The sequence below is a fragment of the Callionymus lyra genome, chromosome 12 (assembly GCF_982586985.1).
Source record: "Callionymus lyra chromosome 12, fCalLyr1.hap1.1, whole genome shotgun sequence".
NCBI lineage: Eukaryota > Metazoa > Chordata > Actinopteri > Syngnathiformes > Callionymidae > Callionymus > Callionymus lyra.
In genome coordinates this window covers 8,608,741-8,622,790 of record NC_141829.1, presented here as the reverse complement: position 1 = coordinate 8,622,790, position 14,050 = coordinate 8,608,741, and the positions used below count along the sequence as shown (strand labels likewise).

At 36.4% G+C, this 14,050-nt stretch overlaps 1 protein-coding gene across 2 annotated transcripts in view; it reads left to right on the top strand.

Moving 5' to 3' along the window:
- LOC148068154 (inactive dipeptidyl peptidase 10-like) overlaps nucleotides 1-14,050 on the top strand; it is a 68,520-nt gene that overhangs the window by 33,827 nt on the left and 20,643 nt on the right. For both annotated transcript variants that reach the window (XM_087804828.1, XM_087804829.1), the window contains exons 2-5: nucleotides 4,216-4,327; nucleotides 5,026-5,121; nucleotides 10,232-10,326; nucleotides 11,466-11,540. In XM_087804828.1, coding sequence (XP_087660954.1) covers nucleotides 4,216-4,327; nucleotides 5,026-5,121; nucleotides 10,232-10,326; nucleotides 11,466-11,540 — 378 coding nt within the window. The remainder of the gene's footprint in view (nucleotides 1-4,215; nucleotides 4,328-5,025; nucleotides 5,122-10,231; nucleotides 10,327-11,465; nucleotides 11,541-14,050) is intronic.

Sequence of the window (14,050 nt, the reverse complement as noted above, 5' to 3'; positions counted from 1 at the left end):
GGCTTTGGCCAGGAATGTTTTGGATTATTTTTTTGTTACCCTGACCTTTGACCACTGTGATCTAATCAGAGTGTTCCATAGCGGTGGAGGAACATATGTGTGCAGTAATGAGCCCCTAAAGAGACCATCGTGATGATGAGGAGTACGACTGACGGGCCGACTATTTTATCTGGTGAATGTAGAACGTGTCAAACATAAACAAAAACAAGTTAAGAATTATATGCATCTGCAAAGTGGAAAATACTTCTCGGGTATTGTTTAAGGAAACAGTACTCGTCCCTTTCTGACAGTTAAATGTGATTTTGTATAATTGATTTATAACTAATAAGGTTGTACAGTTTAATAAAGTGTGCTTCAAATAAAACAAATTGTTTATTTTTATTTCAACATGAAATAATTCATTGCGTTTGTTTATTTTTGTGTTGCAATTAAACTGCTATGATGGCAGCGGCCACTACGTCCCTCCGCAGCGAAAGGAAATATGAGATCCCAGCGATGACTGAGGACGAGAGGATACTGTGGTCTCCAGCAGCTTTTAAAGCTGATGTTTGGACATATTTTGTTTTTAAAAAAAAGGAAAGCAGTTACGACTTTGTCAAGAGTCATGTGGTCTGTAAATACTACAACACCAGAGTCAAGTACTCGACAATACTACACATATATCCTTGTTACTACAGTATCACCTACCGTAACCCATAATACAGTCCATAAAGTATATATATCCAGGATCACCAACCATTTGGTTACCGTGAGCTACCGATTCGAAGGACTACTAAAAGTTTGATACTTACTTTCGAAGGAACAAAGCTTGGTTTACAATATATTAATAATGATATATAAAATACACATTTAGACGCGTAATTGGTTCTACACAATAAAAAATGATTAGATCAGATCCGAGACATCGGACAATCATATACTAAGAGAGTATACATTCATAACAATGTATTCATTGAACAGGCTAACGGGCTACCCTTATGTATTCTTTGAGGGTACCGTGGTGCTATGTTGGTGGCCCCAAATATAGGTGGATGCAAATCAAGATAGTCATGCCCAAGTTGGTATTAAAGTCCAGCTGATGTATGTTGGTATGTGAAAGGTATGTGGAGAATAAAAAATGGTCTTCAGTCACAACCGTATTTGGTGTTATACACGTGATGCACCTGTGGTTTTCATACAGTACAGGCCAAAAGTTTGGACACACAATTTTGGGCTTTTGCAATTGTTTTTCCAACCAACTGAGCTTCATTTATTTTCTTTCCTTATGATGGCAACTTATTTCTCTTCCCTTCACTGATTCTTTCTTTCAATGGAATGAATTATTATTATTATAAGGTTTTTCAATAGGTTTCTGGTGACTATATTTTGAAGGCCACATGTCTGCACAGCAAATGTACTTTGAATAAACCAGAAAATAAGACACGATTTTGGTCATTTGACACTTGCTTTTTCAAATAAAGAATTCTGAATTTGTTCACTCATAGTTTTGGTGCATTCATTGAGAATCTATTATGTTATGCAGCCGCAGCATAACTTGAAGGCCAGATTTTTAGTCAAGTCACAATTACTTTCCCTGCTGGTCCAACTCCTCGACTCTGTACCCCAAAGTGAGCAGATCTTTCTTCGCGTTGTCCTCCCGGAGCTGTTGGATTTCAGCCATCGCCTTTTGAAGAGGCCCTTTCATTTATTTGAGTTCGTTTTTTAGTTCGTTTTTCATTGCCTTCATCTCTTCTTCCATCGCCAACAGAGGTTCGTTCAAAGATTCCCATTTTGACTCACTGTCATAGCCTTCCTCCTGTCTTTGGTTGGTTTTAGGTTTTACCCTTTTTTCTCACGCTTGAAAACTATTCTCTGAGTCTCAGATTAGCAGCAGGCAGCGACCTTCACCGACGAGTTCCGAGTGTGCCAAAACTTTTTGGCCTCCATCCGCCATTTTGACTCTCCACTGACATTAGACCCACCCCTGGAAGATGTACCTACTTTTGAGGAGGTGGATGTATCGGCAGTAACGAGCGACAGCTCTGCTCTCAGCAGCATCATCTGGTATAAACACACCAGTACATGCACAGCTCTTGATTTACCAGATCATGGATGTTAAGCATCACAATCCGTATAAAGAGAACAAAAGCCTTTAATTTGAATGAAACGCTATAATCAAGTACTTGTTAAAACCATCCTTTCAACGTAATTACTCAGGTCAGTAAAACCTATTTACCTGTAATTACATAAATAAATAAAACTAACCGAATCCAATTCAGCGACACAAATTAATTGAACCAAATAAAATCAAATATATGTTTTCATTTTATTTTAGGACGATACCGTGATTATTACAAACGGAACTAATGATCCCAAAATGCTATTAACTTTTTTTCCCGCATCGCATTTAAAAAGCTATTCAGTCACCAAATTAAATCGAATCACCTAAACACGGTTGAACTTAATGGGTATTAAAATCCAAACCTTTTTTTTTTAATTTGGAAACAAGAATCTTCCAGCCAGAATGTTTTACTGACCGTTTCTTTTTCTTTTAATTAAAATGGAGATGAATGGTCCGATAACATCTCTACCTGTTTCTCGACCTCAATTTGGCGCCGCTCACCTTTGCAAATGAGTCCCGAGAAGCAGACTGGCTCATGAAAACCCACTTTGTTATAACCCGTCAGATTAATTCATTAAACCTTGGCGGAAATTTTTACCCGTTTAATAATGTATATTATTCAGGATGGATCATGGGAGGGGGCATCAGAACTGTTGGAAGGATCGATCCAGATATTGTGAAAAGTGGTCTTTAGCCAACAAAGATAGTACAAATCACAAAAGATTTGCTTGTTTTTTGGTTTGTTTTCCATTATAAAGATAATTTCTGTCAATATCTTTCTCTAGTTTCATGGTTTAAATGTTAATGATGAAGTTAAATAGTCGATCTCAGGGGTCTCAAACTCAACTGGTTGGGGGGCCAACATAGTCGGTTCTTGTTCAGACTGGTTTCTTAAAATTAATTTTAAAAAAAAAATCCAAATCGATCTATATTTTGCTAATGTTTTGTGGATTTTTGTGTTGTTTCACTTTGAATTTGTCTAATTTATAGTTGTTGTTATAGTTGAGTTTTTTTTATTTTTTTATTCTGTTGCATCTTCAGAATCAGTATCAGAAAACTTTTGTTTGCCAGTGTCGTAAACACTACACAAAATCTAAAAAAATTAAATAATATGAAAGAAATATAAAGAGATAATAAAAGAAAAGTACAACAATAAATAAATTGAATTACAATATGATTAGAGCATAGCATACATTGGAATATAAATAAACATTTAATAATTATTTGAATTAAAATAAAAATGAATTTGATTTAAAAATCGCATATTCAATGGTATATAAATCAAAACATTTGAAGTATAGATTTTCTTTCTACACAATCTGACATTGTAACAAGATAAGGCCACTTGCTTTTAAAAAAAAAATCTCATGGAGAGCCGCAGATACATCATTTCATGGTCTCTGAGCCTTCAAAAAAAATCCTTGTGTTGGACGTAATAAAACAAGTCTATTAGGAAAGAAGAAAAAAGAGAAAAAAAAACACATTTTGGACGTGCTTTTGTTCCAAATCTCAAAAGGGTAATTCACTCAACGTGCTCATCTATCATCACACAATAGTGTTAATTAATCACACTCGACTAACACCTTGTCGTGTCCAACAAAAAGAAAAAAAAACTAATATTCATTCAGCCACCACTGAAATGTCAAGTATAGCCCTAAACTCCCACAGACGCACTCTCTCAAAGTTCAGCTTCGCCCATATTCATTTTAATGGAACAGCCTGTGCAGAAAATCCATGTTAATTCAACTCAAATATCACATGTTGAACATTTTTAAACCTTGAGATTCTTCATGATGGATGAGGGAGAGAAACTCATCCTTATCAATAAAAAAAATTATTTATCTGTACACATTATTCATCCAACTTCAAGGTTAGATACATTTGGTCGTAAAAGTTTTTTGGCTAGCAAAAGGTTTTTTTTTACATAATAAAGACTTTGTGTGTCGACGATTTATTTCAGATGTGAGTTTTTCCCTTTAAAGTTAAAATGTAAAAACATTCTCCTCCGAAGGGCAGTGTTATAAAAAACTGTTGTGTAAAGTGTTTTTATTAATCATTATGTTATGCGACCAAAGAGGACACTGAGAACAACGTTGTCCTCCTTTCTTTCGTAGGACCTGGTGTCCATCGGCCCGGACAGGAACTGGAAGGGAATCGGGATTTCTCTACTGGTCATCGTGGTTGTTCTTTCTCTTATTGGACTCTCCATTGTTCTTCTCTCCAAAGGTGAGACCTTCTTTTTTTTTCAACGAAATCACCTTCTTAAATAAAAGGTACTTACACAGATTATCTTGGCAGCTTCCTTCAAAATAAAGGTTTATACTTTTAAGGAAAATCTGTTAGTGTCAGAAATAAATGTGAAAAATAAATGGAAATAAAAGCAGAAAAGCACAAAGAGGGAATGAATAAGGGAAAAAAAAACATAATTTGGAAATATATATTAAATTAAATAAACATAACATTGCCAGTCAATTTTTATTTCTGTTTATTTTTCCATTTTTGTTACCAATTTGTCTAATTTTGCATCTTAGTTCCACTTATTATGACATATTTATTTTAAATAGATGTCATCTGTGGTTTAACGTTACACTTAATTTGTCCAAAAACAAAAAATCATAAATTAAAGGGAGTAAACTTGGTTTCATGGAACAGCTGGTTTCACGATACAGTGTAGACATTTTTAGTCATGGTCTGATGAAGCTTCATGAAGCAGTGTCATTATTTTCCAGAGTCCACTAGATGGCGTCTCTGCACCATTTTCCTTTGTTTTGATCAACTGTTCTAATGAAACATCACATCATTTTTAAACCGATGGCGCCACCTACTGACTCATCGGCTGTTTTCGTAACGAGAGTATACATTCTATAGATGGTAAGAATCGATTTCAAATATTGGTCTGACAATTTCTACCCTTCTATCTGTAGATGACGGTGGGAAGCTCTCCGGTACAATTTTAACACTGGACGACATCTTGAGCAGTGAATTCCAAATACATGATCCTGAAGCAAAGTGGATCAACGGTGAGTGTTTTTTTTTTTTTTTAGTTCGTCTTCACAGGAAAGCTATTCAAAAATGACCCAAATGTGTATTCCAGGGGCGAGCAATTGTACTTCCTAAGGGGCCGCATTATAAAACTGGCTGTGAGGGGCCGTAATTGGGTGCACTTAAACTTAAAGAGACAATTATTGTGTTGATTTAAGCGTCTCTTTAATATATAATGGGCACTATTGTATCATCAGTGTGTGTTTGTACAAAACTCTCTTTTCATTTAAATATTTACAGCAGAGAATGATCCTAAGCCCCGCCCACTGGAAACACAGCTTTTCTGGAGATTCAATCTTGTTGACCATAGCCACGCCCACTCTGCTGTAATTGGTCAAACGTTGAGGTTTGTCACTGCGTGTCATCAATCCCAGATGTCTCCGGCTCTACAAGGTACTCGTTGTATAAACAGAGCGGAGCTGATTACAGCTGGCTGGAGGAGGAGTGAAGCCATTATTATGTCATAATGGACTCTCGTATCCTCTCGTTCGCCAAGATTTAATTTTACTTTATAAAGTAACTTCAAAACAAGTGTGTTCTTTGCCTGTGGTTGGAATTAAAGTCAATGTCTACTGTGTCTGATACGAGCAGATTCAAATGAAACTTTGTGGCGTAACTCTTCTATTCTTCCCACTTATAAATAAGAAAGAAAACGACCTGTTATTCAGAAATATTCTCATCCTGTTTCGAGACTTCACACAGAAAATATGAATGAAGATTATCTAAGTTGCCTGCGAGTCGTCCGGACTACGTGGTTTTTTGCAACATTTGATTCTTGTTAATGATTGATCAAAGTGAGCAGAAGCTTCTCTCAAGTAAGAACACGTTGAAAAATCGCGAGCCATCGGCTACAGAATCCTGTCAGGAATGATGCAATCGTTTTCAATCTCCACTGAGATACACTTTCATTTTTTTTAACATATATATTCATATATATTCTCTTTTAAAAATAATGATTTTAAGTTCATTCATCTATTTAAAATCCATCCATCCATCTATATACAACATCAAATATATATTTTTTTGATTATATCGTTACGATGTTACAAATAAAAACACATAACTTTGATAAAAATGGCAAAAATTCACAGTGAAACTATATATATAAAAATCCACAAAGTATCAATTGAATTTGTATTATAGATATTGAGAAGAATGTACCTCTGTTGGCCATAATGCTGGCGGAAACACTTTGAAAATAAATGGAAGCTGTTGGATTAATTTACACAGTTAATTGAGAAATGGTTCAGAAGTCAAAGTACGGATGACAATCAATTTCCTGCACCATATTCTATTACCATTTAATTAATTTGCGTGTGATCTTCCGAACTATTCTTTTATTTAATCACACAGCAGTTTATTATTTCAGCTCCAGGCTAGGAATGGTTTAGGTTTCGTCTGAACGGTGCAGAAGCAGTCATTTTGAAAGCTATATGCTGATTAGATTCTTAAAGAATATCATTAGAAAAATAAATAGATCATCAAGAGAAACACATTTTTTTGTAAAAAAAAAAGAAAAAAGGGGAATAAATACTAATACTATTACTGCTATATGTTGGAAGTCTGTCAAATACTGTAGGACAAAAGTACAAAAGGCACCAAAACAGCTCATAGCTCTGCCAAGGACAGAATATCATGCAAGTTAAAGAAAAAATAGACGAAGCATACAACACAATTAATACTTCATTGTTCAAGATATTTGTTGGCCCATGTCAAAAAAAAGACAATTGTGACGGGTGTACCGCACGGTACTTCCTGTTTAAATAGTGATACGAACGATTGTATGTTTCGATCACTGTTTGAATGAGAGCAGAATGTGCAAGTAAAGATGTATCAGTGCCAGGTCCCTGTAAAAGGCTAACCCCGACCTTTAGGAGAAGAACTCATTCAAGTTTGTGTTTGATTGAAACCTTTGGAGTTAAATAATTAACGGCTCTTGAAACTGTGACGATGAAGTAAGATTTCCGACAGACATGAAAACTCTGTTCTACTTTCTCACTTGGATACAAGTAAAAACATTTGACTTTAAACCAGATCTGATTTCTATTATTTCTTCAAGAGTCAGATTCCTAACACATATAGTCACATGAAAATGGGCATATTTGGGTCATATTTAGGGGTCACTGCATCCCTGGTATGAAAGGTAGTCTGACGCTAATCTTTATTTAATTTACCTCAGATCAGGTCAAAACAAAACAATGTATTTTCTGTCTCTATGAATATTTTATTGTCCACGTCATCCTGAACTTGTCGTTGGATGTAAAACAAGGTGAGAGCTGCTAATACTTTCATGAGGGGATGTAGTTGATGAATGAAACATGCGGAGGTGGTAGAGGGAGATGAAGTCTTGAGCGCCTGTCACTGCAGCCGACACCCCTGCTGAATGTTGGATGAGTTCAATTTCTGTGATTCAAAATACGTTACCAGATCAAAGACGGCGTCTCTTTTAAACACCTAGGTTCGCTTTGTTCAAAAGGAGGAAAGTTTGTATGATGGCTCGAGTTTTACTCACCTGGCCTCGACCTTTATATTTAAAAAAATGCATTATAATTTGTTAAATTTGATTAAAATCAAAGTCAAAGTCGTCTCGACTTGAGATTCATGTCACCTTCGCTTGAAAGTTGTTTAATATAAAATGGATTCAGGAGGAAATACAAGAATTGAGGTTTATTTTACACAGGCTTAAGATTCCTTCAGAGGATTGCAGTGCTTGTTAAAACCAAGCCTGAGCCCTGTTTCATATTTATTACCGTCTGTTTCTGATACACAAGTGTTTTCCTGGCGCGCTCACATCTTGCCCGGGATTGATCCCTCCTGCTTTAGTCATTGACATTTTCATAAGACGGACACCGGCGACGATTAAGATCTGTCAGATGTATTAATGGAACCTCGGCCCTCCCGGACTTAAGAAGCCCGGTTCCGGATGAAACCGGAGCTTATTGCGACGCCCCTCCTGTCACCGCCCTCCGCCGTCGGAGGTTGGCGTATAATCTCGTTGAGCCGCATTTGCCTTGACTGATCCATGAAATCACTCTTCTTTGTTGTTGTTTTCTTCTCGCCTGTCAAACTCTCTGTCTCTTCAGGGACGCGCCCAGATCCATCAGTCACTAAATCATCTTCTTATCTTCGCCCAAAAAAAACAAAAAACAAAGTTCAAATAAGACAGATTAAAGTTTGTGCGAGTGTGTATGGAGGGGGGGGAGGCCTCGGGCAAAGAAAAAAAAACATGAAGGCATCTTTCAAAATGAATCCAGTTAAATAAAGTTTGTTTTATTTATAAGGGCACTTCCTGTTTTTGCTGCAGATATTTCAAAATTAAGGTTTTATTAATAAGCTGATGATGTTTCATGATACATCAACATTTCTTTTGTAGGGCACTAGGTGGCACTCTCTGCTCTGAAACACTAATTCAATTTAATCTTTTTTGTGATGTGAATATTTGGCTCTGAATGAAACCTGCCATCATTTTCAAACTGATGGTGCCATCTAGTGGCCTTTCAAAATGAAGACACTGTATCACGATGCTTCTTCAGCTGGTTCATGATGTTCATCATCCTCGCACCAAAAGCTGCGAACTGGGTTTTACCCGATTTATTAAGAAGCTCTTTAGTGCTACGATCTTCTTAGGAACACTCTCAGGAAATCTGTGAAGTAAAAACGTGTTTCCCCAGAGTCGCCCTTAGCTTCGGAAGATCTTTCTCTAAGAATGAAATCTTAAAATGCCGCTGATCCAATCTTAACAGCCTTCTTAGCGACCAAATGCTCAACGTATAATATTTCCTCCACTTTTACAAATATTAAAATAATGATGAATGAAGATCTTGTGTGTTGATTAGTTTCAGTTTCAGTTTCAGTGTAGAGATAGGTGATCGATTTGACTGGCATCGGTTGATTCAGTTTCAGCACCACCGTCGTGGACAGCTCCCACTAAGCGCTTCTTACATCCTTCCTTTGGCTCGATGTTAAGGTACCTAAAAAAATGGCAGTTAAGAATGGGTATCTTATCGCGCCTTCTTACCTCCTTAAGAACAACTGAAACTGTAAAACGCGATCATTGACTGTTGTATTGTTACTAACCACACACTTTTATACACTTTTCTCAGACAGACATTAACATTTTCTCACACTTATCTCTTATTTAAAAGAAACAAGTACGATATTCGTAAATTAAACCAAAGATTTAAACCTGTTTTCAAGCCCAAACATTTTGAACATTTTTAACAATCAATCTACATAAGCAATTATTAGCAGTAACTCACGTGTATCTCAAAGTTCTTCTGACGGTGCCTCTTTGTCCTGGCGCCGCTGTCACGTCTATTTCCTCTGAAGTTATGTACGTGAAAAATTGCATTAAAATACTATATGAGTGTAATGAGTGAAGAAACTTGATATGATGGTACTCCATAATTGACATAATTGGTGACCATCAGAGTTGTAATTACAAAGTCATTACAAAATGTATGTGAAATATTGCAAGAAAATATTGATTTGAGGAAATCCAGAGGATAATTAAAAAAAAACTAATGAGTGTGGTAACTTGATATGATGGAAATCCATAAGTGACCATCTGAGTTGTAATTACAAAGTCATTACAAAATGTATGTGAAATATTGCACAAAAATACAACTCTTTTATGTAAATCTGGCTTACCGAACGCATTCTGTACTCCCTTAGCTAATGAGGACTCTGAACATGATGCGTGTTCAAACTGTACACTGTAAAAAAGAATGCAAATTTACACAAAAAAAACCCTGTGAACCAAGGTCGCGATAGGTGAACCGCGATACAGCGAGGGACGACTGTACTGATATTTTTGCTGTAGGACTTAAAATCATTGATTGTTTTCTCCCAGATTGTTATTTCAGACTATTTATCTGCGTTCTTGAGCCTGAAGAATAACTTTGTTGAGTCACAGTTGAATAAACGGCCACCGTTTGAAATGATAACCCACTTCAATATTCTCTTCTTCACCTCCCTTCAGTGTCCACTCTGTTGATTTGATTCTACCCTTTCATTTCCATGTGTGTGTGTGTGTTTGTGTGTGTGTGTGTGTGTGTGTGTGTGTATGTGTGTGTGTGTGTGTCCTAGAGGAGGAGTTGGTCTTCCGAAGCTGGGACGGAGACATCCTGATCGTTAACGTTCGCACCAACAGGACGGAGTTGCTGATGAAAAACACTACATTTGTGAGTCTTTTTTGTGATTTCACGGTGAAGTGGTTCGACCCCAGAAGAAAACAAAAGCCTGCGCACGTAGTTATACTAGCTAACACGGCAAAGATACACACACATCTGCACAAATCAGCTCATTAATACACACACACACACATATATACATGCACATTCATGTAGGTGAAATAAACATACATGTCCAGTACACACAATAACACAAAACATATAAACCCAAAGTATTTTTTTTACACACTAAATATAAACATTAAAACATTTTAAATAAAGTGTTGTCGTGATATTTAAATAATATTAATTCATTTTAATCCGTCATTAATAAATCTTATTTATATATGAATAATTACATATTTCTTGAGCTCAATTTGAGATTTGTTTTCTTTTTAACTTGTGTTTGGATCAATAGATATATATTTAGTCATTTATTGTTTAAAACTTGAACTAATCCAATCATTAACGTTACTTTGTTTAAGAGACTTAAAGTGTTGCCGCAACTTTTTTTGTTTCCACCTGCAGAGATGAATATTGCTTATGTCTAAATCATAATAAAATAAAAATAACCACTTCATGGTGTGACCGACCATCGTTTTCGCCCCCGACGACTCAAGCACAAGAAGCCAAACACACAATAGTTAATAAGAATAAAAATGAGTTTAACGGGATTTAAACGAAACAATAAAGCACCTATTTTGACCGTTATGTATCCATCGCACAATTTCACAACCTCGGCTTCACACAATGTTTTAACACCCGCATAAAAAAAAGTCTTAAACGTGTACAAGCTTGCATTTAGTCACAAACAAACCCACACATACCTGGAGGAACGCACACTCTCCAGAAAAAACATGTGTATTTATGAATGCCGCCCACACATGCAACACAAACCGCTATTTTAGATGCACACAGACACACACATCATTATCCACAGCCAGCGGTCATAATGTTACGACGACTTTCAAAGTGTTCTTCACTTTAATAAACGAAACCTTCAAGTATAACTTCAACCAAATTTAGAGCTTCTGGTTCCTCCTCGTCCTCTGGAGGTTTTGACGACCTCACCCGCGTCTTGAACTTCCGTCTCGCGGAGTTTGTGGAGCGCCGCCGTGTTTATTTACCCCGACATCCGTCTCTTCCCACAGGCGACCTTTAAGGCCTCCAAGTTTGCCGTCTCTCCCGATCTGAGCTTCGTTCTCCTGGGCTACGACGTGAAGCCGGTGAGCGAACCCCCCGCATCTTCAATCATGTCTGCGCTCGCGGCTGCACCTTCCGAAGGTCGTCCTCTAATGAGGAGATGTGACTAATGATGGACGGATGGAGGGATGAGCGCTTGTGTTGGCGGAATATTATTATAGCGCCGACCGCTGAAGCTTTAACAGGGGGCCTGTGGTTCTTATATCAGGGGTTTTTTGAAAATCCTATTCTACTTTTTTTTAATAAAACACTTATTATCTCCATTTCCTGAATGTTTGCAACATTATTTTACTAATTAGAATCACTTTGGATAGAAGTCGTTGAAACCAGGAACACAACAACAACTCATTAATTCATGTTTAGTTTTGTCATGGATGATTCCAGCTTAATCGTGGAAAAACACAGGAAATTAAATCACTTATTTAAGTGTTAAATACCTAGTTTGAGGGTGAAAGACCTTCCTGACGCAATGTTTGTGAATTTACTAGCAGACATTTGTGGAACTCCTGTTGTGTTATCAGTTTTATCTTGACCTTTAAAGTATATACTTTATTGAATATTGTTTTGATTGTTTAAGTGCTTTGTGACCCTGGTCTGGAAAAGCGCTATATAAATAAAAATTACTTACTTACTTACTTACTTACATTGACTCTTGCTGGACCGTTTACTGGTTTAACAGTTTAAAAATTAGTTAAAAACTAACAAGAGAAAGATGAGTCACCAAAATGTTCAGAGTAACTACAAAAATAAACAATGGCAAATTGATTAGATCTTTTTTTTTTAAATGAATAAAATGGATGAATTCATTATTTTTTAAAAACAAGATGCATTTACTTACTCAGGTGAGAGGGCAGCTGGAATGGTTTTAGGTGTAAGCAAAGGTGCTCTGGAAAAAATCACGAAAAAAGTCAAAGTTTTGGACTCAGACTTTGTGTCGCCTGTTGCTGAAACGAACTGCAGGGGCGGCCATCTTGGAAATGCAGTCCTCTAGTTGAGCCAGACTCCGGTAAAAATGCCAAGTTTGGGGCGGGCTGAAATATGATTGGACGCTAAAACCACGGCCATTTTGTTCAAGAAATGTACTTGTCACTTGACCACGCCCCCTTATTATGCAATTTTTTAAAAACTGATAAGAAAGGAATATATTCAAAGGAAACTATAAAAAAGTTGTGCGAAAATTTAAATTAGTGTTTAAGATCCAAGTAGTATTTTGAAAAAGGCTGTAAATGTGTTTTTTTTAATCCTATAAAAGTCTGTTTTTTTGGGTGGAATAGTGTCGTTTTCGACAGGCAGCCTCTAGTGGACACTTTATGAACTTCACCTTTTTGTACTTGGCTTCACTTTTTAAATACCTGACGTTTCGCTTTGATAAAAAGGACACATAAAATGGTCCTAAAACTACACGCAACAAACACTTGTTGACACTTGTTTTGGTCGAGTTGTTTTGCGGAACAAAAACAAAAAAAAGAAAATCGAAAGGAAAAAAACGTTTTATCTCCCTGAAAGAAACTCGGAGCTCAAAATCTCACCATTTATGAAAAAAGGGTTTTCAAAGCACATGGTTTTGAAAAACAAGTTTTCCTTCTCTTTTATTCATATTCTGTCTTCTGTCGTTCACCACTCAGGTTGATAAGTGCGATACCTGAGGGCTAGCATTGGCTCGGCAAAAAGGATCTTTCTTTTAAAAACACATAATTGCCCTCACATGAAGTCTGGAGTGAACTATAATCACCTTTTTTTTTTTTTTCCAAAGCATCAAATTAAATTAAACGTGGCTTGAAAAGTCTGTGAGGGAAAAACTACTGAAGCCATTAAAAGTACAGCCTTGGAGAACAAGTTTTTGGTTGTTTTTTTTCTGAGCATTTATTCAGAAACGTAGGTGGAGCGTCCAAATGGTGATGCAGTCAGATAAACAAAAGTTTTTTAGTTTTTCTTATTCAAAGCTGCCTCTGTAGCTCAGGTTTGTCTTCTAACTGGATTTCAAAACAAAACAACAGATGCTAACCTTGAGTTTTATGTGCGAAACATTTAAAAAAAAGAGAAAGGGTTTGCATATTTATTTAAAATATGCTGTCCTCGTTAATTTCCTTCCAATTATTTCCTTCATAGAGCTGTTCCCACCTAGTTCAGCTGAGGTATTTACTAGGTTTGTGTATTCACAAGAATCTGTCGATATCACGAATAATTTGTGACGATACGATGTACTGCGATACTGTAGGAACGTCAATGTGTTGTTTCTTTTAAAGAATTTAATCGTACAAAAACCATCATAGCGAAGTAAACGTTCAATGATTTTACTTGCTTAACATCAGCTGTATTAGCTTCACACGAGTTACAGTCAAATGTAGACTAAATCATTTTTTTTTTGTGTGTAACTTTGGCTCCAAGGAAATAAGGAATGTTGCCAACTAGTGGCCGGATGTTTTAATTGCAGCACATGCGATAAACGCTATAAATACTTGAGTTTCAATACACAGAATACTGAAATATAAACCATAACATAACAATGAATTCAAATTTCAAAGATAAAAAT